Source organism: Elephas maximus, chromosome 5, assembly GCF_024166365.1.
Source record: "Elephas maximus indicus isolate mEleMax1 chromosome 5, mEleMax1 primary haplotype, whole genome shotgun sequence".
Classification (NCBI taxonomy): Eukaryota; Metazoa; Chordata; class Mammalia; order Proboscidea; family Elephantidae; genus Elephas; species Elephas maximus.
The window spans coordinates 85316252-85344012 of record NC_064823.1 but is presented as its reverse complement, the minus strand read 5'-3'; the positions used below and the strand labels follow the sequence as shown (position 1 = coordinate 85344012).

Genomic DNA, 27761 nt, shown 5'->3' with positions numbered 1-27761 from the left:
TATCAATTTAAATTTCTCACTTCATTTCTGCTTACCCCGTCCAATGCAATTCTGCAATATTAGGAATTTTTCCCCAGCTTAATAGAGTAAGCTGTGTCACTAATAAATGGAATGTTCTCAAGATTAAAGACGCTGCCCTATGTCCTTCTCTCTGCTTCATATTCAGAGCCTCCCTACCTTGATTCAGCAACTGCTGGTATTATCTCTCCAGTTTGTTGATCTGGACAATCAACCACCCACTCTCCATAACCCTGCTTCTCTTCCTACCATAATCTGCATTCTATCTCCTAGCACACAGCTGCTTTGAGCTGGAAACTCTACAAGAGACTTCCATTTGTGCATGCCATCACAGTCAGCACTGCCAGGTATACTCCAGGCCCTCCCTTCTCCTGGATCTATCCCAGGGTCTGGGCCACGCATCTCTGCTTAGAAAATCTGTCCTATTCATACAATCTCCACAGAAGATATTTTCTTTAACCACTATTTTTTTTAAGTTAAGCAGGACTATAAATATTATATATATTTATATATGTGAATGGATATATATATAGAGAGAGAGGAGATAGATTAGACAGGTAGACAGATTAGATAGATTATATAGATGATAGATGGTAGACAGACATGCAGATAGATAGATGGATGGATGAAGCCCTGGTGGTGCAATGGTTACGAGCTCAGCTACTAATCAAAAGGCCGGCAGCTCGAATCTGCCTAGTGGTGCCATGGAAGAAAAGACCTGTGATCTGCTCCCATAAAGATGACAGCCTAGGAGACCCTATGGGGCAGTACTACTCTGTCATGTGGGGTCGCTATGAGTCGGAATCAACTAAACGGTACACAACAACAAATATATGTATGCTAATTTAAACTCCTTGGAGGGTCGCTACGAGTTGGAATCGACTCGACGGGAGTGGGTTTGGTGGTAACTTAAAAATAGTAGTTAAGGAATATATCTTCTGTATATATTATGTAATACATACAGTAATGACACTTAAATTCTATGGTAGACTTAACATCTTTGAGCTCCATGAGGATGGAAACCTTTTTTTCACCATTTCACAGTATCTGGAATAGTGCTTAGCCCGTAATTGGTTTCTTACAATTTTTTTTTAATTTTGGTGAAAGTATACAAGTAAAACATACACCATTCTCAGCAATTTCTACATGTACAATTCACTGACATTGGTTATATTCTTCAATTTGTAATACATTCTCGCTATCCTTTCCCACTGTATTTCACAATTATCTCAAAATCACTGCACCTTAGCTTCCCATTCAACTTTCAAGTTGCCATTGTCAATTTGCTCTCACACAGATAATTCTTTAAAAGAGTGCAATGCCCAAAGCAGACATACTTCACTAATTAAAATAAGCTGTTTTTTTGGTTCAAAGAAAATTTCAGGGGGTAGTTTTAGTTTAAGGTTTAAAGACTATCTCAGGGCGAGGGTTTTGGGGACTCATCCAGCCTTAATGGTTCCAGAAAGTCTAGATTACATTGAGAATTTGAAATTCTGTTCTGTGTTTTTCCCTTTTGATCAGATTCTTCTACAGAATCTTTCATCATAATGTTCAGTAATGGCAGACAGGCACTATTCAGTTGTTCTTCAAATATTTTTAAATAAATAATGGTGCAAATAAATACCTGTAGCGAACAAGTTGCATATATACATATGTGTGTAAGTGTGTATATATATGATATAGACACGTATATCAGTAACAATAACCTTAAAATGAGAAATTAAATAATCATAATAACTAATGTTCATGCACATTTTATACCTATTTTCCTCTTACAACAGCTTGTTATTGCCCCAGATAAACTGACATGTACGGTAAGAAAAACACTTACTGCTAAGTCAGGTTTATAAATCACTCTGCTATTCCATTAAAGTAACTGCCTTGTCTTTCTCCTTCCTTAAATCAATTTTTAAATGGTAACTTAAAAGATAAAAGGTACATGATTTTTTAACACTAAAACACTGAAAAACAATGCTGAATCAAGATTTATACTCAACTTTATGGGATAGTTCTGCACTGTCTTATAGGGTCACAATGAGTCACAACAGCAATAACATGCTAAATGTTACTTTTAAAAAACATTAACAGCCTGGACTTTGCAGTTATTATTATAATTATTGTCCAGACAGTGTCTGTAGATTTGGTGAACTTTTAAAACACCCATGTCCCAGATTTCTCTCACAATTGTTATGACTAGTCTCTGCTTATTAGGGTAATGAGAAATGTTTCAGATAAAGATGACACTGAATTTGGAAAAAAAATTATACTCAAGATATTTTACCCATAAGCATTCTAAAACAGTATCATTTTATAGAATTTATTTCCTTTTATATCTTCTTCTTGTCATTAGGTGCCAACGAGTTGGTTCCAATTTATGGTGAACCTACGTAACAGAATGAAGCACTGCCCGGTCCTTCGCCATCCTCACAATAGTTGCTATGTTTAAGCCCAATGTTGAAGCCACTGTGTCAATCCATCTCGTTGTGGGTCTTCCTCTCTTTTGCTGACCTTCTGCTTTATCAAGCATGATGTCCTTCTCCAGGTGCTTGTCCCTTGTGATAACATAGCCAAAGTATGTGAGACAAAGTCTAGCCATTCTTGCTTCTAAAGAGTGTTATGGTTGTACTTCTTCCAAGACAGATTTTGTTCTTCTTGCAGTCCATGATGTATTCAATATTCTTTGCCAACACCATCATTCACAGGCATCAATTCTTCTTTGGTATTCCTTATTCATTGTCCAGTTTTCACATGCATATGAGGCAATTGAGAATACCATGGCTTGGGTCGGGCACACCTTAGTCCTCAAAGTGACATCTTTTATATCTTAGTGGCACTGAACCAAAGTTCCCTCAGTCAATACTTAAAAATTAGTCTTTCTTTCTAGAAAGTGCATTTTTTAAATTTGATTACTTACTTAATTCAGACCTATTCAATCTTTTATGTAAAATTGGAAGAATTTGAGAGATTGAGTACATTTTTAAACCCCAGAACACAGGTCAGCACCAATATGAGGGTATGGATTAAGAACTAAAGGAGTTCATTTTGCACCTGCTACAGGTATTTTTTTTTTTTTTTTTTTTTACTCTGTACTGGTTTTAAGAACCATACAGAACATCGAGAGGCAATACAAGACTACAAAAATAAAGTCCAAAACATAATGAACTCAACAGCACTTGGTAAAGCATACGGCACCTAACTCCATTGGGTTGGGCCTATGCATAAAACAGACAACACCAAAACAGTCTAGAGATCGTTGGTCGACCAGCCAAAGGAGAATAACTATAAGTTGGAATTTGAGGAATATTTCAAGAACTCACAGAAATGATGAGAAAACAAAAGGAAGAGCTCTGAGCTTCCAAGAAACAGCAGCCTGACAACCATAGAAAGAAAAAAAATGGTTGCCGATTTTGAACAAAGACTTGGAGTCGACTGTGAATAGAAGAAGCATAAACACTGATACAATTTTCATATATCTGGAGATACAAACCAAAAAAAAATTTTCACATATGCAGAATATGTAAAGAAAGGTCAATAAGTACTGGCCTCAACCACAAAACTGAAAGCAACATAAAAAAATGCATTTTATTTGAAAATAAAGAAAAAAGCGAATAATAGCCACCATACAAAGAGAACTGCATCTCATATTCAAAAAAGTAGTGTTATTTAGACAGGTTCTGTCAGCCGATCTGCTCATTTCCCACTTTACCACTCTGGTGTGATGCTAAAAGCTGCTTTAGAAATAGTTTAAGACAATATCCAAAGTTTCCACACAAGAAGTGAAATACTATCATTTTGGAGGAGTCTTAAAGTTTCAGAAAGCTTTAAAAGAAATTATTAGCATAATCACAGATTTTCAAATACTGGAATGAGCAAGCCTTAGGAAATAAAATTCCCCAATGTAACACAAGTGAAAACATAAACAAGAAATGCTAAAACAGTTTTCTTTTGTTTCGTGCAGTACTGGTGTCTTCGTGTCATAAATTAAGCCAAAGCACACATCTTTGACAGAGAGTCAAAGCTTTCTAATGCTTTTTCCTGAGCTTAAAATATAATCATGAGGCTCCCTTTCCACCTCTACCTTCCAAACCATGCTGAAGTCATGCAGTACTCCTAACACCTACACACATATACACACAAAAGGGAATGAGTCTTACCAGACCATCACAGTTGCTAATGGCAACAGAGGTTCCTGGAACGTCCATGATGTCACCAACATAAGCACAGTTAGTCTGCAAAGGCTCTGTTTTCCAGATCCTTTCTGAAGCACTTTCTGGTTGATGATCATTAATGGGGTCAGTTAGATTCCCAGGAACCAGAGGTGTCTCATGCCATTCCACAACAGCCCCACGAGCTACTAGTTGATTGTTGGGCTTCAGTCGCAGATGAAAATCTCTTCCAAATGCTGTGATGTTAAAAAACAACTGCTCCGGGTTGGAAGACACGTCCCTTGCTGACCTCTTTTTGTGATTTGCAGAAAGAATATAGGAGAGATAGTGTCCTTCTAGATTTGTGCTGACTGGAGTCACCAGCTCATACTCTCTATGTCTCTTTATTGGTAAATCTGTGGGGTGAAAAATAGAATTATAGAACTCTGTGCAACAAGAAAACACAAGAGGACATAGCATAGGAATAAAGTGCCCAGTTTACAAAATTATACTTCAGTATGTATAACAGTCATATTCCTGAATCATCTTGTAAGTATTATATTTTGAGAACTTAAATCATTTCTCAAAAGCATTTAAGCAGCACTGTGTTCAATAAGGAAACCCTGGTGGCATAGTGGGTTAAGAGCTATGGCTGCTCACCAAAAGGTCAGCAGTTCAAATCCACCAGGTGCTCCCTGGAAACTGTTTAAGGCAGTTCTACTCTGTCCTATAGGGTCACTATGAGTCATAATCAACCCGACGGCAATGGGGTTGGCTTGTGTTCAATCTTTTTTTTTTTTCTTAAAGGAAGTTTATCAAAATGTGTGCATTCATATCAAATTTATCTGTTTGAGAACATGAATATAAGTTTCTATAAACTACATCTGGCTTCCTTAAAATCATGGTATGACCCCAACTAACTTATTATTGACACAACTGACATCTTCTACAAACTTTTAACAAAGCTGCTATAAGGTCAGAGAATTTTTTTTCCTCTTTGCTTTCATTATTTCCCTGTAGAAATCCTAGGATTTATATTTAATATAAACGCTACCTTACATTCCATATACCATGCACCTGTAGTTTATGGCGCTTATTTATACACTTATATTTTATGGCATTATTTCCATCATAACAACTCTAACAACCATACTTCATAAGTGTGGAAACTGAGATTCAGAGAGAGTATGTATCCAAGGTCAGTTATGAATCCAAGTTATACTCCAAAGCCTATACACTCATTCTGATACGCCATGACATGCCCTATAAATCACAGACTATTTTTAGAAAATGAGAGCATGATAAAGGAGGCATAATTATCTATAAATTGAATATATGCAAGTAGTAGTTAATCAAGAGGGAATGCTATTCTCATTTTGCACCATATTCCTTACATGGCACAGATACCCGCTGAATACTAACATGTATTTGGGGCCCACCTTGTAACATTGGTGGCTACTTACCTGTTAAACTTAATTTCACAATTAGAGCTTTGCCAAATGTGAGTACTGTCTCTACTAAGCAAATATAAATAGGAAAGATAACACTATGAATGAACCGTTTACCCTTTAAGAGAAATTATTTTGAAGCCAGAAGACAGTGGATATTGGAGAATAAAGTAGGGCAACAGGGATGAAAAAAGAAGATGGAAAGGAAAAGCAAAGGACACAAATTGAAATTTACAATTCTAGCCCAAGACTAGTCCTGTAGTGCATTCAAGTGCCCTGAAAAAAATTACGTGGTTCATACATAGAAATTTTGCCAGGCTTTTAGTCAATAAATTAGAGTATGAGATCCATAAATGGACCCATAACCTACGCTCTTAAAGTATCTTTAAGTAATCACTATGTTTTTATTATTTTCCTGGTTTTTAAATACCTTAAGCAATCTGTAAGGTAGCAGCAGAAATATGAAGGCATTTTGCAATTTAGGAATTCCTTGAGTGCACGTTCGGTATCATCATGCCACCAACAAATGACCAATGTATTTAAACAAAGCATCTCACTTTATTAAATGCATAGTGCAAGTAACACTCTTATAAATATTTTCTAGGCAGAGAAGGAGTGAGGACTGTAGCAGAAGAAAGCAAAGTGAAGCCTGACTCCAACACTGGTATTAGCAGCAGCAGCAGCACAAGCCCTTCTCTGTGGGCTTTCTATGTCATAGTGAGCAAATATGTCATAGTGAGCAAATGACATTAGGCATTAGTATATACGCACAGACACAGAGATTTGGTCTCCCTTATAAGTGAATCCATGGTGAATATTTTTGTAAATTTTAGTTCAGAGAAAGAATCCAAAAATTTAGGGAATGAACATAAGTGTCATGGGATCAGATAGAAGGGAAAGTTGCCACAGCAAGGGATGAATCAAGCCCTTCGGCATCGACTGACCAAAAAAAAAAAAAAAAAAAGCTGCCCCAAATTAACTCTAAATTCCTTGAGGAGCTTCCCATTCAACTTGGTATTCCCACAGTATCACCTAATACAAACTCTGATACATGCCAGGGTCTCTTGTCATTTTTAGATTTGTACCATTACTTAGTAAGTTAGTAATACAGGTAACCAAAGAACCTTTGCTTTGTCTCTATTGTTACACGCTATGATTTAATAGAAATATTACCCAAGACCTATGAGAGTCTGGCTACACCAATAATCTCAGTTATAACTCTTCTCCAGCCATAAGTTTATTGTTTCAAGGGAAGGAGGAAGCAACGCTTAATTTCATTATATGGATTCCCCAGCTTCACTTAGGGAATTCACACAACCAAAGTCTAGACAATATACTCATGCCTGGATTAAGTGACTGGAGAACAAGAAAATTTAGGAAGAATGCAGGGAGGCTCCTCCACACCCAAGAGAATATTCAGAGCCTCATGCTCATAGTAAGACATATATCCTAGGTTCTCTGGGAAAGTCCATTTTTCTATGTACTAATTTTATATTCAAAATACAGACAGTGTATTTCTATGAACCTTTCTCTTTCTTAATGCTAAATAATAAATCATCCTGAAAATGTACACATAAGAAATATTTCTGAAACTTAACTGAATGAATGATTTTCCAGGTAAGAAACAAGGTAACCAGGAGAAAAGAAGCACATTAACAACCTCTCAGACTACCTATGCCCCTGGATTGCAGTTGTCTGAACAGACAAAGGAGCTACATAGCCACCTGCCATTTATGGGAGCACTGATGGTTCAGTGGTAGAATTCTCGCCTTCCATGCAGGAGACCCAGACTCAGTTCTCAGCCAATGCACCCATGCACACTGACCTATCTGTCAGTGGAGGCTTAGGCATTGCTATGATGTTGAACAGGTTCCAGGAGAGCTTCCAGGCTAAGATAAACCTGGAAGAAAAGCCTGGCAATCCATCTATTTTGGAAAAATCAGCCAATGAAAATTCTACAGATCACAATGGTCTGATCTGCAACTTATAACGGTGATGGAGCAGGACTGGGCAGCATTTAGTTCCACTTGATTTACGATGACTCAACTGTAGCTAACAACAGTTAAGTACAATCACAATGCACTGTGCATTGTGATTCGTAATATATCGTCTCTAATTCTCACAACAATCACAGTTGGTTGGTATTATCACCCCTGTTTTGCAAATGAGAAAGCAGGCCTAGAGACCTGACACATAGCAAGCAAGCAGTAAAAGGAAAATTTCAATTCTGACCATTTCAACTTTGAAGACCAAGCTCCTATGTTCTTATTCACTTCAGAATAGATGAAATATCTTGCTGGAGATTTCTAATTTAAGATCTGACTTATGAAAGAAAACTACCACAAGAGAAATGCTTCTCTGTCCACCCATAGCCAGTCAAGTAATTTTTCCTCTACTGTAATTTTAATTATTTCTGCCAAAGGCTATTAAATTCTGGTCTTTTATTAAAAAGGGGGCAGAGTGGAGAAGCTCAAAGCTACCAAAATCATTTTTATTCTCGGGTCACAATCACATAAACAAACTGAATTACATCCAATGTTAATTTACTGCCTTAAGAAATGACATATTTTACAGGCCCAGCTGTTTCCACAGAGCAGTACAGCTTATAGTTAAGGAATGAAGTACAGTGTCAGAAAGCAGCAAGTCGACTTGAACAAGTTCTTGATTGTCTCTTAGATTGTTTTTTCCTCAATTGTATACTGGAAGTTATTAATAGTTGGTGAGAGGTTTTAAATGGCATTATGCAGAAGATTCAGTAAATATTCCAAACTCAAAAATCTGTTGCCATCGAGTCAATTCTGACTCATAGCAACCATACAGTACAGAGTAGAACTACCCCACAGGGTTTGCAAGGAGCAGCGGATAGATTTGAACTGCCGACCTTTTGGTTAGCAGCTGAGCTCTTAACCAAGATTCAATTAATATTAGCTATCATTTTTTTTATCATATATATATATTATTATTATTAATTTAAATATAAGTAAGCTACTCATTAAAATAATGCCCCTGTTCAGTTTTAAAATTTAAAACTATACAGCTGTCAGCTGAGATGGCTGATGGGCCATAGCAGTAGCTATGTAAAGGTTTTGGGGAGTCATTATAAGTTACACAGCAGAGGGGACTGAAGACATTCTAAAGCCACACTGTGGTCACTAATTACCCAAGAATGATCCATCAAGCTACTGCCATCTGTACTCCTGTTACCAGGGATGAACTGTCTGCCATCTTACCTACGAGCAGACTTTCCACTTATGTACCACATCCTGGCCTCTCTGCTGCTTTCACAGTATCAGAAATCATCCTCTCTCTTCCCTCATCAATTTTCTATAAATCTTTACTAGATCATTCCCATCAGGAAATAAGAAAGATGCCATCATACCTTCCCTCTTCAACAAAAATTCCTCTAGATGCCACATCCTCCTCTAGCGAATATTCCATTTCTTCATTTCCTTTTATACCTAAATACTTCAAAAGACTGACTATATGTCTCCAATTTTTCTCCTCCCATTCTTGTCCTAGAACCAACCCCAACTGTGCTCTTTATCAAGGTCACCAGTGACCCCACGCTGAAGCCAACAGCCAAGATAGTCTTCTTATTTGCCCTCTGAGTAGCATCTGAGCCAGTTCATTTCTCCTTCGTTTTTGAAATACTTTCTTGATTTTGCTTCCAGGACAGCACTCTCTTCTGGTTCTCCTCTTACCTCGCTAGTCAACATTCTCATTCTCCTTACCTCAGGTCCCTTTGTTTCCATTACCTCTATACACCGAGGTGCTACCAAATCTGGTCCACAGACTTTTCTTTTCTGCATCTATACACTCTTGCTATACTCTCTTCACAAAGTTATATCTCTAGCCCAGGCCTCACCCATCAGTTTGTCTCTTATATATCCAATTGCCTAAAAGTTTCCTCCACTTGGATATTAACTGTGTGTCTCAACTGTACATTTCGAAAAGTAAACTCCCAATCTTCCCACCCCTAAGTCTGCTCCTTCCAAAGTCTTTCCCATCTCAGTAAATGGCAATGCTGCCCTTCCAGATGCTCAAACCAAAAATTCGACTAAAGCACCATTAGCTTTTCTCACACCACAAACTCAATCTTTTAAAAAACTCCATTGACTCAACCTTCAAAATATATCCAGACTCTGAACACTTCTCACCACTTCCACCGCTACCACCCTCATCCAAGCCACCATCATATCAGTTTTGAAATAGCCTCATAACTGTCCTCCCTAATTCTATTCTTCCCCTTTATGGGTTGTCCTCAAGACAGAGCCAGAGTATTTAAAGTCTCAGATTATGTCACTCTTCTCAAAACCTTTATTGGCTTCCCATCCCACTCACAGTAAAAGGGCTCACATGGCCCTCCAGCCAGAAGCTGCGAATTCTCACACCTCAAGGTCTTTATGCTTGCTGTTTCCTTAACCGGACAGAAGTATCTTCCCCTATCAGGTACGAGGCTCAACCTGTAGATTTCCTCAGGTTAGGTATTTGCTGACATGTGACTTTCAGTGAGGTCTTTCCTGACCACCTGTAACCATCTTATCATCCTCACCCCCTCCTGAGTTTTTTTTTTTTCCACAAGACTCATTACAATCTGACATACTATAAATTTTACTTAAATTTTTTTTGTTTCTTTATACCTACTAACATATATGCACTTCATAAGGGTAGGGATTTTTATCTGGTGTCTTCACTACAGTTCCCCAGTGCCAAAAACAGAACCTGAGGTCGCTCAGTAAATATCTGTGAATGAAAGAAGGGATGAGAACACTTGGAGCCTCTATGGGTATCTAAACTTAGCGTGTGTCCCCTTTTTTACTAAAGAGTAATTTTACCACTCAGCAGTCAATGGCAGCAAACTATTCAAGTTATCATATAAAGCCGGACATTTTGCTTACAAAACTTTCATGTATTTTTCAGTTTCTGCTGACCTGTAAATCAAACATTTCATAGTATCCTCAAAAAAATGGGTCTTATGTTTTAAGCTATCAAGAAGAAGAAATGGATCTAATCATTAAAACAGATATCCTGGGAGGCAGACATAGAGCTTCTCATCCTTAGAAAGCAGCGGGAAATTAGCCCGAATTCTGCAATCGCTTTTGGATAACCATAGAATTATAACTAAACAGGTTAAAAAGAAAAAGACCTTAATAAATCATCTAATCCTTGTCCTACAATTATGCCATATCAAATAAATTATTTTTTCTTAAGAGTTGAAGCACCTGCTGAGTTAACCTGCTGCTACTCTCTGGGAAAAGAGATTTTTCTCTGAGTACTCAGACATCTCTCCATCCCTCAACTCGCTCTTCCCCCAGTGAAGAAGAATGACTTATGTGACTGTTAAATCTGGGAAGAATAAGATGTTGGCAAAGCTCAGCACCTCCCTCCTCATTCTTCTTCCTGGGAACCAGCCTGAGAAGCAGCACAGGATCTCTTCCACCTCAGCAGGGGCAGGCCCTGCCCTAGCCCAGAAGGCCAGTGTGCACTATCAGACAGCCCACTTGCCTATCAAATTTAAAGTCTTGCGCTGGCCTTCTCTGTAAAATATATTTTACCTCCATCTTTAGTTTTTTGGTTTTTGTTTTTTAAATTTCTTAACTTGCTCAGAACTCAGGCAGGTAAGAGGAGTATGTTTTTATTCAGGATATTCTCAGAAACTTCACTACCCCAAAGAAAAAAGTATTTTCACATCTCCACTTGTAAGCTAATTATAACATGAACAATTATCATAAGAGAATTCTCTTAAAACTGAAATCAATTCATCATTATAGAGTTTAACTTAATGCTTCTTCCTCTTCCTGCTGCATGAAATAGCCACATTCTTGTGTATATGTGTGTGGCATAAAGGACCTAGCTTTACCCGAAGCAAGGTGGCCTTCGTCCTTCACCCTATGTGTCTCTTCATTTGTATCCTTTTTAGCTATAATAAATCTGTAGTCATAAGTATGGTATACTCTCCATGAGAGTCTGTTAGTCATTCCAGTGAATTATAGAACCCAAAGGGGCGGCAGGAACCATCAGGTCAGGAAGTAAGGGTGTTATGTGGACTTCTGAGCGTAGACTGGGCATCCTGAAGGGGTAGTGGGAAAGCAGCCCCAAATTTGTGGCCAGCAAGTCAGAAGTGAAGGTGTCACATGGACTCCCCAAATTTGCAGCTAGTGTCTGCCTATTTGACAGTCTGAAGGATGGTGCCCTTTCAACTTGTGAAATCTGACCTAGCTCCAAGTGGCTAGAATCAGAGAAGTGCTACAAGGGTAGCTGGACTGAAGGACGGTGTCCTTTTAACTTATGAGCTCTGACCTAGCTCCAGGTGGCTAGGGTCAGAGAGAGTGTGCCATGTACGCAGCTGGTGACAAAGATGGAGAAGTGGGAAGGTAAGGACTGGATCAACCTCTAAGTTTTGGGGATTGGATTCACGCTGATCTTTACCTGGCAGTTGAATACAAAGGTGGGATTTGCCCATTGTTTAGTGCAATGTTCATGTCTGCATGTTTGATATATATATACATCCAGACAGATGCACACAAATAATATATACAACCTACGTAAAAAAGCATTTGAGGAGGCAGTATTCTATATTCACATACTTAAAGACCTTAGAACTAGCCAGACTTTCTATTTCAATATCAGTCATGTTAGGCTTTCCTAATGGTTCCCCAACTTTAATCATTTCTGAGGCTTTTGATCCTTTTACACAACTGTGTCCTAAAATGGTATCATGTACATAATAAGCTGTCAGTAAAAAAAAAAAAAAAAACAGGTTAAAAGTAAAAAAGATGTTCCCTTAAACTGAAACCTAAAAGGGACAGTTAAAGTCAGTTCTCTGCTGAGGATAACATTTTACTCTCACTTTACTCTCAATATATCTAAACCAAGCTTTACCTTTTCACCTGAGTATTCAGCTTTCCCTCCTCACTCCATTATTTCTGTTCAGGATGTACTGATTCTTTCAAATCCCATGCTAGAAAAGTAACTTCTTTTCAAATTCACCCCCATATAAAATCATGCACACCTTATTATTTTTCCTTTAAAATTTCTCTCAACTTAATCCCTTTAATTCTAGTCCCATTGAAAACAACAAAAAGCAAAACCAAACCCGCTGCCATCAAATCGATTCTGACTCATAGCGACAGAGTAGAACTGCCCCATAGGGTTTCCAAAGAGCACCTGGTGGATTCAAACTGCTGACCTTTTGGTTAGCAGCTGTAGCTCTTAACCACTATGCCACTAGACACCTTCAAGTCCTTGTCACCTCACGCTAGAAATCTGCAAGTGCCAAGTCCAAACTCCCATATATAGTACCTCACTACCACAATACTGCACAAATTACTGCCAGGAAAATTATTTGATAACCCTACATTTAAAATACCTATGTTTTACCACTGATAACCTTTGTGATCTTGGTCACTTAAGACTTTCTATGTAAGTATCCTCATTTTCAAAAAATGGGAATAATAATATTTACTTACTGTAAAAATTAAATGACTTAATCCAAAGCATGTACAACACTGGCATATAGTAAGTACTCAATAATTATTAGTGATTAATAGTATTTTATTCTTTTCAAATAGCTTCAGCAGCTCACCATTCCTTCAGGATAAAATAGATTCATAATTGAGATCTTGTTTCTCCATGTTAACCTGTCCCATTGAGTCAACTCTGACTCATGGCAACCCACTAGGACAGAGTAGAACTGCCCCAGAGGAGCGACTGGTAGATTCAAACTGCTGACCTTTTGGTTAGAAGCTGAGATCTTAACCACTATGCCACCAGGGCTCCATTATCCATCTATACACACTCAACCCGACCCCAAGCTTCTCTCAAGTCCCATCTTTTCAAAAAAAAACCTTCCCTGGCAACTTGTCCACAGAGACCAGCCCTCCTGGTCCGGGGTTCCATAGCTCTCACTTCTATGTCATTTGACACTAATTATGCACTGCCTGTATAAAAGTTTTAAAGATCTTTACAGGTGAAAAATTACATGCTTATGTCTTATCCTTTCAGAGATTTTAAGCTCTTTGAGGAAGAGGTGCAGTATCTTAACAGTGTTTACATGTACCCAATATATGTCACTCTTTGGGAAAAAAAAAAAAAAGTTAATGAATATTTGTAAGTGGGGATTCTTGGGAGGGAGTGCTCTGTGGGTGGGCTGGTCAGGGTGCACAGTATGACACTACTGGCCCATGCTCTGAGATCCCCATAATTCCCTCACATGTTCAGCCACACAAGCCTACAACTGAGGGCAGGCAGCTTGGTTTTCCTTCTAAGCGTGTAGTAGAATGATATACAAATGTCTCCCAGAGGACACCTGAAATGCCTAGCACACCATCAAGACCACACTATAGGACTGCAAAAGAAAAAACATATTCCGTAGTACAACCAACATTACTGGGACCTGTAGTGACTGCAGTATAAATCTCCCATATCTTAGAATTTTTAGCAAATGCAATTAATACCAAAGTTACCAGGCACACAGAATACTGAATACAAGTAGTCTCTGACTTACGACGTGTTCAAGATACGATGAACCACACTTACAACCATTCTTCATGATCTGTCCATTTTTTATGTACGTGTATATGTATTAAAATACATCTGTAAGTTTATATGCAATGTTTCCAACCCTCAAAGACAAATAAAGATTAGATTTATAAAGAAACTGACAATAAAAGGCAACAATATTGAAAACTAAAAAAAAAAAAAAAAAAATCAGGTACTCAACTTACATCAGAACTGACGTAGAACAGAGTCATCGGAACGGAACCCCACGGTAAGTCAGAGATTACTTATAATTGTAATTGATACAATTTGGCTTATGGTTCCCAAAGAAGACTTTAAGGGAGTAGGATATGACAGTTGAGCACTAACAGTCTGGAGTCAGAAAGAACTGCATTTGAATTCTGATTCCAAGCTGATGAGTTTTTTGGCATCCTTTAAGAAAATTATTGAAATTAAGGCTCGTAGAGGTAATCTGTAAAATGGGGATAAAAATGGGGACCAAATGAGATAAAGCATATAGAAGGCTTGGCACATCTAAAATTTCAATAAATGCAAAATCAGCTGAAATTACCATCACCATCATGCTCATCATAACTACCTTGAGAAATGGAAGAAGAAAGTTTCAGGTTCCTTCCATGTCCCAATTCCCTTCAGGCCTCTCTCCCCCATGCTCCCACCCAGCCTGGTAATTCTGGTGTTGTTAGAAGGGTCCTCAAGCTCCACGTCAACACAGGACCTGAAGTCCAGGTTTGCAGTAGCAACCCACTTCTCATTACCCAGCCTAGAGGACTGGAATTCATTCCCAAGAATTGGCTTATTAGCCTATTATAAAGAGACAGTTCACACAGGCAATTTCCTTCATCAGGTATAAATTCTCTGTATGCATCAATCTGACCTCATGAATGAAATCAAATAAGATCATCTACAGAAGTAGTTCCAACAACAGTATTTCCAAATCCTGAGCTGAGGGTAAGAGAATGACTTTCATTAGAAATGACGGGAGCCAGGTGCTACAGGAAAGATGAGCACGGGGTGAAGACTGGACGTTAAAGGGGACACCAAACCCCAAAGGGCTTACCAAGACTATCAGCACTTAAGTGGAAGGGATGCATCTTCTCTCAAAGGCAATTAAAAATTAACTGCGACATATGTTAAAATTCTGAACATAGACAAATTATTTTTTCCTCACTTCATGTCCTCTAGGCCTGTGTTACCAAGAGGCTAATAAGCTCCTTGGTGTACTTTTTATATTAGTTGCAAATCTCTTTATTTAATCAAAAATTCTTTATTAGGCTATTTGGGAAAAAAAAGGGAGGGGCTACTCTTTATTAAGAAAGAACAAATAGTTGTGAACTTAAAAGTTCTTCTCATTTTTTATCAGCCTTTTAATAAATATTCGTTGCAGCTGAGAGTCATTTAGGAAAGAACAGCATATTCTTTAATGTTTCAGAACATGAAGTCAGTTAAGAGAGGGTCTTTCAAGAGAAGTAAAATCATGTTTTGAAGAAATAAATCCAAGTATTTTCTTTGTCTGCTATGTCTTAAAAATGATCAAGTAACCAAAAGTCAAAATTTTAACATTCCAATTTTAGGTTTTAAAGAAGCAAAATTCTATTTGTTATATATCATCATTAGAAGTTTTATAGACTTAAGAGATATATTAGGCATTTTACAAATTAAGATTTCTCACTTCTTACAATTTTTGATGGATAATACTTTTAAAGACTAATAATGAGCCTGGAATTTAAAGCTATGAAAATTAGCATTTGTCCCCAGGACCAAAGTCTGGGGAAAATATTACAGTTAAGAAACGTGGATAGCATTTAAATTTTAACCCAAAGCCAAACCCACTGCCGTCAGGTGGAATTCTGACTCCTAGTGACCCTACGGGACAGGGCAGAACTTCCCACAGGGTTTCCAAGGCTGTAAATCTTCACAGAAGCAAACTGCCACATCTTTCACCCACACAGCAACTGGTGGGTTTGAGCTGCCAACCTTTCAGTTAGCAGCCTTGAGCTTAAATACTGCGCTACCAGGGCTCCCTGTTTAAACTTTACTTGTAGTAAATCACATTTTCAAAATTTAAAATAAGACAACTTAGTCTGACTCATGGTTGGACAGAAATAAGAGAAACTAAGACAGTCCACTAGGTCTCTGTATTAGTTTCCTATTGCTGCTATTAAAAATTACCACAGATTCGGTACTTCAAACAACACAATTTTATCATCTTACAGTTCTGGAGGTCTCAGGTCCCAAGTAGGTCTCACTGAGCTAAAATCAAGTTGTCAGTGGGCTAGCTTCCTTCTGAAGGTACTAGGAAGGAACCTGTATCCTTGCCTGTTCCAGCTTCTGAAAGCTGCTCACATTCCTTGGCTTATAACCCCCTTCCACCATTTTCCAAGCCAGCAACGTGAGTCCAAGTTTTCTTACACTGCTATTTCTCTAGTTTTCTCTCTTTGCCCTCTCTGTTTTGCTTACAAGAATTGTGTGATTACGCTGGACCTACCTGGATATCTAGAATGATATCCTCATTTTAAGGTCGGCTGAGTAGCAAACTTAATGACATCTGCAACCTTAATTCCCGTGTGCCATGTAATGTAACATATTCAAAGGTTTCAGGATTAGGAAATGAACATAATTGGAAGGTCATTTTTCTGCCTACCACAATCACCATTTCCCGTCCGTGTGCCAGAAAGTCCTCCCAGCTGTGGCATTATTTTACATGTATGCCTCCCCAGCATCCATTCTTCCTTTTTTCCTGGAACTGCACTCCAATCTTCTTTGGGTTAATCATCCCACTCCACGTCCCTAGTAGTCAGTGGTAAAATGTCTCAGTCGAGGCCAATCAGGGTACTACATCATCTGACCACATTTATGACTCAAGGAAAGCTTTCGACTCCAGCCAGGTAGTCAATAAAAGTCCAACCAGGAACACCAGGAACTTTTTGCTAGAGCTGTCAATAAAGAGGTGTTCTATCCAGTGGGTTAGTAAACTGACAGAATAGCCTGCAGATGTCAGTGGCACAACTGGAGGGGCCACCATTCTTACCCCGATTGAGAAATAAAGCCAATACAGAGAAAAAATGAGAGAGATTGACTGATTTCTGACAATGTTATTTGAGCCATAGATCCAGCTATACCTAACTTAGATTACTTGACCAATTTTGTTTTCCTTAAGTCAGTGTGAATTAGGTTCCTATCAGTTGCATCTAAAGGAGTTACAGCTATTAGAGGAACTTTCTCACAACAACATGGAAAGAAAGGAATTACAGTCTCCAGGTTATGAACAAGATCCATTCCTAAGTCTGTCTTTAAGTTAAATTTGTAGGTAAGTCGGAACATGTACATACAGTTCTTATTTATCATCAGTTTTTCAAATGTTTATCTTAGTATATAGTACATATTTTACCTTTCTATCCATATTTGTTTTTGTTTTTATCCATATAAGACAATTAAGAAACACTTCCAAACAGCACAGTGTTTTGATAAGTGTCACAAAGTAGTGCATGCATTCATTATTACCAATCATTGTATGTATTTAACTCAAAGTTTTAATATAATAGGTTTTTTATGGCAGTCCATTCTTAAGTAGCAGTTGTCCTTAAGTTGGACGTTCGTAACTTGGGGACTAGATATGCAGTAAATAAGAAGAAAAGAAAAGAAAAGAAAGAATTGATCTGGTATACACAAAACATAGTTGCTGTGAATTACATATGAAACAACTTTTTCTGCACCATTCCTTACTCAACTCCCTCCTTCTACTGCTGTATCCCAATGGGTTAAGCAACACTACATTGCCATATCAACATGAAGATAATACACAAAAACAGAACTCTCAAAGAGGTGGCACATGGGGAGCTGAGTGACTAAATAGTTTACAAGTCCATGGCAGAGTAAATTAAATTTCCTGGAAATTCATGATGGCTGACAGATATATTCAAAATGCAGGGATTAGAACGACATAGCACTACTTGAGCAAAGATTTAAAAAAAAAAAAAAAAAGCACAAGTCTAAGGGGTGGCGGGGGGGAACAACAGTTGCCACTGAGTGGATTCCAACTCTTGATGAGCCCATGAGTGTCAGAGTAGAACTGTGCTCCATAGGGTTTTCAATGGCTGATTCTTTGGAAGTAGATCTCCAGGTCTTTCTTTCTAGGTATCTTTGGGTGGACTCAAACTGCCAATCTTTCAGTTAACAGCCAAGCACATTAACTATTTTCAACACCCAAGGACACCACATATCTAGGACATACTAATAATAATAGCTATTATTCTAGCTTGCTTATTTTGTGCCAGCATTTTATAAATGGTCATTTAAGCATCACTATCCACTGAAGTAGGGAGTAGTATTATGCCTGTTACATATAAGAAAGTGATGCTTCTAGAGGTAAGGTCACCCAACTAGAAAGGGGTAGAGTTGGGATTTTAAGCCATACTATCTAACAGAGTGTATGCTCCTGACCACTTGTTGGAGGACAGGTGTTAAGTATTTGTGAGTCCTCTGGATATACTGGAAACCCTGGTGGCATAGTGGTTAAGAGCTAAGGCTACTATAGGGTCGCTATAAGTCAGAACGGACTCGACGGCAACGGGTTTGGTTTTTCAGTTTTCTGGATATGATGACAGGGGCTTCTAAAACTAAATGATGAGCCTTATGCATAAAACAGAGATTTTTACATATAAAGAAAACTAACTCAAACATGTGCATAGTGATTTCAGTCACTTTTTTTGGTTTTATTCATCTGCACATGTACACATGTAAAGTATATGTGCTAAAAATGAAAAACAATTGTAGGAGATGTAATTTAATATATAAGGCCACAGTACTTGAAGGTCCATATATTTAATCAAATTGACTTTGTACAAGTTCTTAAAAACCACTTTTGCTTTGTCAGTACTCACTTTAAGGGTGATACACGGCTTTATGCCACTCATGAATTGTTCTAAATTCCATGAAGATTCATCGTGCAGAATATGTGGCAATGGTTTTATAAACAAGAGACTGACATTTTACCACAAAATCTCTCCTAGGGATTTACAGTTAGTCAGCAAAGTCATGAAAACTAGGATGGGTCAATTACATATGGGAACATGTTTCCCAAGCTAAGATACTCTTCCAACTCTTTACTACACATTCTAAAGAATATTCTTTTCTCAAATTCTATAAGTTAGATGAATCTTCTCATAGTACTAATGAAATTACAAACCATTTTTATAATTGTCTGTAGCTACTGAGCACATGATAGCTAGAAAAATGATGAACCCATTGCCATCTTTTGGAGACTGCCTAACCAGGTATTAAAAAAAATGATATCCAAATATGAAGAAGGGCACCAAAATTAATTTAAAATTTTAAAAAGCCACACTTTCTTAAATTGCTAGGAGGAGTTTAAGTCACACAAACTTTCTCAAAAGCCATTTGTCAAAATCAATCCGGTTAATTCATTTTTACTCAGTCATCAACTTGAAGGACTCCCTCGTAACACAGTCATTGGGAATGCAGGCAATGATCTATACAAAACACTGTGCAGAAACATCAGTTATCACGGGAAAATGAACACTATTAGGAAAATAACTACACAAATTATGTTCTATCAATATGATGGGGATGGGCTATCATGCTGGTATTCAAATGATGTTTACAAGGAGTTTTTAAGAACATGGAGAAATTGCACTAAATTATAAAACTAAACAAAAACAGGTATACAAAAAAACACAGTCTGTGTATTAATAGAAGATGAAAGAAGAACATGCTAAATTATTAACAGCATTTATCTCTGAAGCAGGGATTTGGGATCACTGTGAGAAAATCCAGAAAATACAGAAAGATTAAAGAACTTAATTACAATGGGCACATGTAAAATATCTAAGCTCAAAAAAATAAATGGTGAATTAAAAAGAATAATGTAATAACTTATGATAATAGATGTAGCATAATTTAGGAGTAAAAGCTATTACAAGAATGCTGAAGGAAGGGTTCCCAAAATTCTGGTAATAGCAGTCCTCTTTGGGGAAGCATCTGAATCCCATCTAAGTCATCACTGTCAATATGTCCTGTCCAAGTAGTATAGCCAAGTTCTTCATGTCAAAACTACCCATGATTTTACCAGGCAATTCGGAACTGTCCTTAATGGATTTCAAAGGTAATCTGAGTTGGCTATGAATGCTTAGAGATCATCATCTTGGAAGCACAGATAACCTTGGGGGTTTCTAAAAATTTCTGAGTAATCTTATAAACATTTGATATGACAACAAAAGAATTCTAATTGAAGATAAAAAAAATCAGTGAAAACATAGGGAAGAAGTATTTCAAGTAAACAGCAAGAATAAGTTGCCAGTGATCATACCATGCTGCACTAAATAACATCTTCATCTAGGAAGCCTAGAGCATTTAACATTAACCATTATGATGCTCAAAAGTCAGGTGAAAGCTAAGTCAGTAAAGCCAAGTCTATGATCTTTAGTTACAAGGAAAAATAACGGCTTGGGTAGCTAAAATTCTAAATTTTACAAACAACCCCTTTAAACCTCCTCCTCCACTACACTTTCTAGTATTGCTGCTGGCAAACTGGATTGATAGATTTTAATCTTAGCTTATCGCATTTCCCCTGATGCCAGCTACAGGGCAAAGGATCCCAAGTAGACTATAATGCAAACTTAATGAGAACTCCAAAACTGCACACAGAATTCAACACAATTTGCCAAATTGAGCACAAACAGAAAAGTGAGAACAGATAAGCTTAGGTCTCTGTGCTCCTGGGGTAAAAAGAGGAGTCATGAGAAGCATTGATAACATTGAATCATTGATTGCATAGCCTTAGCCACCATCTTCATTTTCTTGGGGGCCAATTAAACAAACAAGAGAGGCACAGAAGGAGAGCATTTAAGGAAATTCAGAACATAGGCGTATCCAATATGATGATACCTTGCTTGCTAGGTCTATTCATTTAACAACAAATATACGAGCACCTACTAGCTACCAAGCAGTGTTCTACATACTAGGGATACAGCATGTATCAAGACAGTCTTTGCCCTCATAGGTCTGCAGTAGTAGAAATGCTCACTGTGTGCCAAGGAATAAGTAAGTGACTCACACTAAACCTTGAAAACCATATAAATATCTGAAAATGATGAAAAAGCATTTCTCAGTAAACTGGATATCCGAGAAGACAAGATTAGTAGCTTTATTTTGTTAAGAATGAAATGCAATGGAATTTTAAACTGGGAAACAGGAAAAGGTAAGAGAAAGATGAATATGCCCCATTTCCAAGAGAAGGGTTGGGAGGGGAAGGAAGGCAGCTCAACACCAAATCCTTACAATAATTTTCCTCAAATGATACTCAGGCAGTCCCAAAGTGGCAGCTTATGAAACAAAAAAGACTTAGGGAATTCTTTTCGAGATTGTCTAATGGCTTAGAACTATGACTATTTCCTAAGCTGCGTGTGTCACGGAGCAAGCCTCTTTACGTAATCAGGCCAGCCATTCAGCTGCCCACAATTATGGTAGGCATCCTTCCAAGGCCTTATTCTAAACTAGAAATGAAAGAACGCCCTGATATGTCACAGAAGTATCTTAATCACCTCATAAAACACACTTACACATATATACACACACACGTTGACACATGCACATACATGTATGTATGGGTGCAGGCAGGTTGGTAGACAGATATGCTCTCTCTAGTTGACAAAGGGAAAGAGAACTAGGTCAGGGTTCAAAATGTATCTACCAAGTTAGTCATCTCTGAGTGAATCTCACTATCCCACATACCAAGAGGGCATTTTCCACTGGCTGGAGATGGAAGGAAAGAGGCAATATACTGTACTACATACTGTACCCAGAAAGCCACATCTGTTCCTGTCAAGTTGATTCTGACTAATAGTGACCCTATAGGACAGAGTAGAACTGCTCCATAGGGTTTCCAAGGCTGTAAATCTTTTTCCTGTTGATCAGGGGTGGATTCAAACTGCCAACTTTTCAGTTGGCACCCAAGCGCTTAACCACTGTGCCACCAGGGATCCTACTACAAGCAATACTGTGATAAAAACAACAGCAACCCCCCAAAAATAAAAGGTGCCATCGAGTTCATTCCAAATCACGCCAACCCCATGTGGTGTGTTGCAATATAACAATGCTTCATAGGGTTTCGTTCATAGGGTTTTTAAAGGCTGTGATCTTTCAGAAGTAGATTGCCAGGCCTTTCTTCCACAGCACATCTTGGTGAATTTGAATTTCCAACCTTTCAGTTAGTAGGCAAGCTTAATTATTTGCATTACCAAGAGATTCCTACATAAGTGATACACCTTTTCTAACCTTCCCACATCACGAACTACCTTCTCCTTACCTAAATACAAGCCTTGCTACTCTAGAAGGTTGAAACACATCAGAGATATACTTCAAAATTGGCTCCCTAAGCCAGACACTAAACAAACAAACAAAAAAAACAAACCTACTGCCGTCAAGTCAATTCTGACTCATAGTTACCCTATAAGAGAGAGCAGAACTGTCCCACAGGACTCCAAGGAACAGTGAATGGAATCAAACTGGTGACCTTTTGTTAACAGCTGAGCTCTTAACCACTAAAGAGTATACATTGTGTGATTCTTTTTGAAGGGTACAAGGGTTCTGATAATATTCTCCTGATTGATCCAAGTACTGCCAGCATATTATTTACAAGTGTAAAGCTGGGGAAAGATCCTGCAGTGCTAAGCACCAGCAAGGAAGGAGCATTCTGACGTATGCTGACATATAGTGACCTACACACAGACACCTCTGGTCCTGGATCTCTCGGGTTCCCCCGAACAGTTTAACAGTTGTGGAATGTCCTCAGTACTCCACGATGTGCAATTTAATGTAGCAATATATCTTCTGCAAGCTTTATTCTCCTCAAAAATAAGCACAATACTATCCCTTCCTCATAGTGTAGTTGTAAGAATTTAATGAAACACAAAAAACAACACTGTGCCTGGTGTACAGCAAATGGTCACTGAATTCTAACTATTTTTACAGTAGCAATAATGATTAAAAAACTTTTCTTCTAAAAGATGACTTTACAGTATCACTTGCCAAATACAGTATTTACAGAGACTAATAATCTGCCAAGAAGAGAAATTATCTTTTAAAGCAACCTAAAAAAACATGTATGAAAGACCTTGAATGTAGCCTGGCTTCTTGCCAGATGACTTGCAGCTTTTCAGAACAGATATATTATTATAAACAGCTTCCAGAAAACAGCCTCGGCTTTGGAGTGACCTGTTACCAGTTACTCACACTCTGTGAGCCTCAGTCTCCTCACCCACAAAATGAGAAGAATAATACCGGCTTCGTAAGGTAATAGTGAGGCTTAGATGTTATTTGCAAAAGGCCTAACAGTATCTTGCACATTAGCAGGAAAAAGTTTAAGAGAACAATTTCCATTTCCTGTACTTCAGTTTTCCCTTCTCTGTAGCATTCTTACTCCTTACCTCCTGTTCTAATTAGATGTGCGCCTCCTAACGCTACATGAGTTGACTTGATTTCATTCATCTCCAGATCTAGCCCCTAGACCACCTGCTAAGTACCTACCAGTGACTTGCCCATGAACCAAAAAAACAAACCCACTGTCAATCCAGTTGCCTCCAACTCACAGCAACCCTATAAGACAGGGTAAAACTGCCCATAGGATTTTCAAGGCTGTACCCTGGGTTCTACCCTTTATGGAAGAAACCCTGGTGCTATAATGGTTAAGTGCTACAGCTGCTAACCAAAAGGTTGGCAGTTCAAATCCACCAGGCACTCCCTGCTAACTCTATGGGGCAGTTCTACTCTCTTATAGGGTCACTATGAGTTGGAACTGACTCTACGACAATGCGTTTGGAATCTTTATGGAAGTAGACTGCCACATCTTTCTCCGGAGGAAGGCAGTCCTAAGCCAAGGCTCAAAAAGTCCAACTTCCGGAGAACTTTTCCATTACTGTAACTCAGAATAAGGACACCTTGCGGTGCCATGGTTAAAAGTGTTCTGCTGCTAACAGAAAGGCTGGCAGTTCAAGGTTGGGGGTTGGAACCCACCAGCCCCTCTAAAGGAGAAAGATGTGGCAGTCTGCTTCTGTAAAGATTTACAGCCTTGGAAATCCTGTGCAGCAGTTCTGTTCTGTCTTACAGAGTCACTGTAAGTCAGAACTGACTCCAAGACAGTAGGTGTGGTTTGGGTTATAACTCAGAATAGGGAACGCAGAACCCTTCTTCGGAAAGAGGAACAGAAGAACGGAAGTGTTCCTGAACAGCAAATTATTTTTTAACCACCAGTGGAGAAATTTCAGGAACAATATTTTGCTTCGCTTACTTTATTCCTTATTTTCTATGAAGATAACAGTGACATCTGAGGATAAGGCTTACCTAGTTGCACCATTTCTTCATTACCAGCCTGGAAAAGGAAGGGGAAAAAGTAAGAAAAAAAAACAGTTACTGGGTTTCATCTTATCACTTTGTGCGTTTTATTTCTACCATTAATGCTTTTCAGGAGTTAGCTAATCAGGAGACGCTGGAAACCGGGATTGGTGCCTAAAGGCTGCATCTTGGTTTATAGAAGGTTCTTGTCACAGGACGTGAGCCAATTCAGTAACAATTTGGGGAAAGGAATCGTTTGCCCGTTTTAATCTAACACTTATGAAGCCAGCAAAAATAAATGTGACACTTGATACGCTCTTCTGGAAACCTCCAATACTGGGTCAGGATTAGAAAAGAAAGTCTCTGAATTTATCCAGGAAAAAAACGTCTAGGAGGGGGCCTGACTGGATCTGAGATCAGGAATCAATCCGATGGTCCGACCAGACAGACCAGCGAAGCTAAAACATCCACCAACTTTGTACCCTAAGTCCCACCGGCCTGTACTGATATGATTTACTACAGAAGGCTCGCCTTGCGGAGCTCTCTCAAGGACTCTTCTGAGATCTTTGGGCTTCACCTTGAGTCTCCAAAGGCTGGGGGCAGGGCCCAGAAGAAACAGAGCCGCACTCAGCTTTAGAGGAGGAGCTGTGCAGAGGGGGAGGGGAGAAGGGCGGCCCGAGACTCCAGCCTCTGCCCAGGAAAACGCTGGGCAGGAAACGTCCCCGGCCCCCCTCCCCAACTGTCAAACCCCAGCCCGGCCGCGGTCCTCCCAGGACACGTGTCTACTGGATCGCTCCCTGTCCGGCCCAAGGACTTCCTGAAACCCCCGCCTCCCGCTGCCCGAAAAAGCCGTGAGTCAGTCACAACCGCCTGGGAGGCAGAAAGCCCCCGCGAACCCGACTCTGACTGCAGCAAGGAGAGCTCTGGGATTCTGGACCCAACGTTCAGAACTTCATTCAAGCGCCCAGACCGCCCTCCGGAAAGGGGAAACCCAGATGGCTCGGCGAGGATGCGAATTGGCTGCAGTTTGTTACCAGTAATTGTTACGAATGCCGCAAAGTGGTGAAGCCCTAGGTGTGACAAGCCTGGGCTTCAGGAGCGGGAGTCATAACCTCCTGTGCAATTCAGCTCCCCACCCCAAAAAGCCCGCACGTTGTACCCAGCCCTCAAACCACCGTTCCTTAATGCATAAGATAACAGGGAAGGGTGGGAGGGGGAGAGGAAATAGGAGAGGGAAAGGGGAGGAACTTTTTCGGGAAAAGGTTGGGTTTGAGTTTTTTATTATTATTTTCCACTTACTTGTCCATCAGCTGAAGTCCTAACCTCTACCAGAGCGGCTGCTATCAACCAAAGTGACAGGAGAACCATCACGAGTCGAGTTCACTTTTCAACTACTGGGCAAAGCAAATGCCCAGAGCAAACCCCCCCCCCAAAATAAGTTTCTTTAAAAAAAAAAGGGAAAAATGCAGAAAAAAAAAAAAAAAAAAAGATCTTCTGTGCTTTGCTTCAATGAAAATGAAATTTGAGCTCTGAGACTGGCCCCCTCTGCTCTGCAGTTCTTTCCACTTCACCTTCTCACCCCGTCCTCCCAAACGGAGTGTGCAGGAGAGAAGGTGCTTCGAGCCGGGCACGGGCTGCGCCGGGAGAGGGGGAAGGGACGAGGGGCTTCCAACTATCTCTGCCCAAAGCGGCTTTTCCTAGGCTTTTCGAGCACCATTGGTCCCTAAGGTTAGCGCGGAAAATGCTTGGGTCTCCTAGAGCACAGCAGGGGGAAGCATTAGCGAGAGAGACGAGCGAGCGGGAGCGGGAGAAAGAGGCTGGGAGAGGGCGACTCCGCCGCACACGCAGAGGTGGGGGCGGGAGGAGCCGCGGAGGGAGGAGGAGGAGGCGCGGCGGAGGAGGTGGGAGGAGAGGGCCGCTCGCCCGCTCCTGTTGCTCGCAGAGCGGCCGTCTGCTGGCTCCCGGCGACCTGCGGGGCGCTAATAAGGCGGCTCGAGCCCCCCGGGCGGCCCCTCCCGCCGCGGCGCCCACGTCACCCGGAGCGGGGCCCGCGTCCCCCGCGCCCGCCGGGGCCGCCGGGGCGGGCGCGGCCAACACGGGAGGGGGCGGCAGAAGGGACTGGGAGGATCGCGCAGGCTGCCGGCCCCAGGCAGGGTCAGGTCCTGAGACCGCGCGGGGGCTTGCAGCCAGCCGCGCTCCACTCCCCACCCCGACGTCCTTTCCTTCCTCACGAGCTGGGTGAGAGGAGGGGAGGACCAAGGGAGCCACCGATCCCTACCAGCGGGCCCCTCGTGGAGTTAATTATAGGAAGGGGGAGGGTCCAGGAGATGCCCCGGGCTTTAGGAAATTCGCCTCCTCCAACCTCCAGTGTTCTTACAGCCTGGGAAAAGTCTTTCCTCAGAGAACCCCTGGGAACCTTTAGGTCTTGATTATCTCCCCTCCAGACATCGGACGCCTTCCACATTTTATGGGAGATGCCACCTCCCCTTTGGAGCTCTTGTTTATGCTTTGTTTATATTAGTTTTAAAAGATACCGTGCCCCTTCCTTGACTCACCCTTACGCTTTTCGTGTGTCACTTAGAGTTCACAGGCCTTAGCGTCTCTTCCTCAAGCCAAGATTAAGTTATCAAATGATTTCTACTCAGTGTGGCCCCGAGCGGCCCGTGGGAAAGATGGCACCCTGGGCGTCCACAGCTTGAGAAGAGTTTACTGAAATCCTAGCCTGGACTCACCTCCCTGGGGTGAACTCCTGTAGCCGCTTTTCCTGGAACACAGGGGAAGAAAGGGAAATATCTCCACTGATCAGCCTCTGACATCCCCTCCCCTAATATACCGTTTGGAAACCCCGGTCGCGTAGTGGTTAAGTGCTAAGGCTGCTAACCAAAAGGTCCGCGGTCCGAATCCACCAGGAGCTCCTCGGAAACCCTATGGGGCAGTTCTACTCTGTCCTGGAGGGTCACTGAGTCAGAATTGACTAGAAGGCAATGGGTTTTGTTCGTTTGTTTTAATATACTATTAGAGAAGAGTGATATGGAGAACTTTAGGTGTGATTTTCAAGACTTCCACTGAAAAGAGTTTTGAAGAGGCCTGCCTAAAATAAAACACGTAGAAGCCAATGTTTGTTCTGCTGTGGAATGCTTCAGTCATAGTTTCTTTTTCTTTTTTAAAAATGAGTTTGGAGAGTTTCCTATTAGTTTGACTCATTATTTATTCCTAGAGAGTGAAAGTAAAGGCTGCATCTTTAACTTACACGTGGCAAAACTGCGTGTCCACTGATGTGTCA

General features: G+C 40.1%; 1 protein-coding gene across 2 annotated transcripts in view; it reads right to left on the bottom strand.

Annotated features, from left to right (window-relative positions):
- ADAMTS3 (ADAM metallopeptidase with thrombospondin type 1 motif 3) overlaps positions 1 to 26424 on the bottom strand; it is a 308238-nt gene extending 281814 nt beyond the window's left edge. For both annotated transcript variants that reach the window (XM_049886045.1, XM_049886046.1), the window contains exons 1-3: positions 25778 to 26424; positions 24488 to 24515; positions 4173 to 4579 (exon numbers count right to left, since the gene is read on the bottom strand). In XM_049886045.1, the coding sequence (XP_049742002.1) occupies positions 4173 to 4579; positions 24488 to 24515; positions 25778 to 25846 (504 nt within the window). In that variant the 5' untranslated portion in view covers positions 25847 to 26424. The remainder of the gene's footprint in view (positions 1 to 4172; positions 4580 to 24487; positions 24516 to 25777) is intronic.
- Positions 26425 to 27761: the final 1337 nt, after the last annotated feature.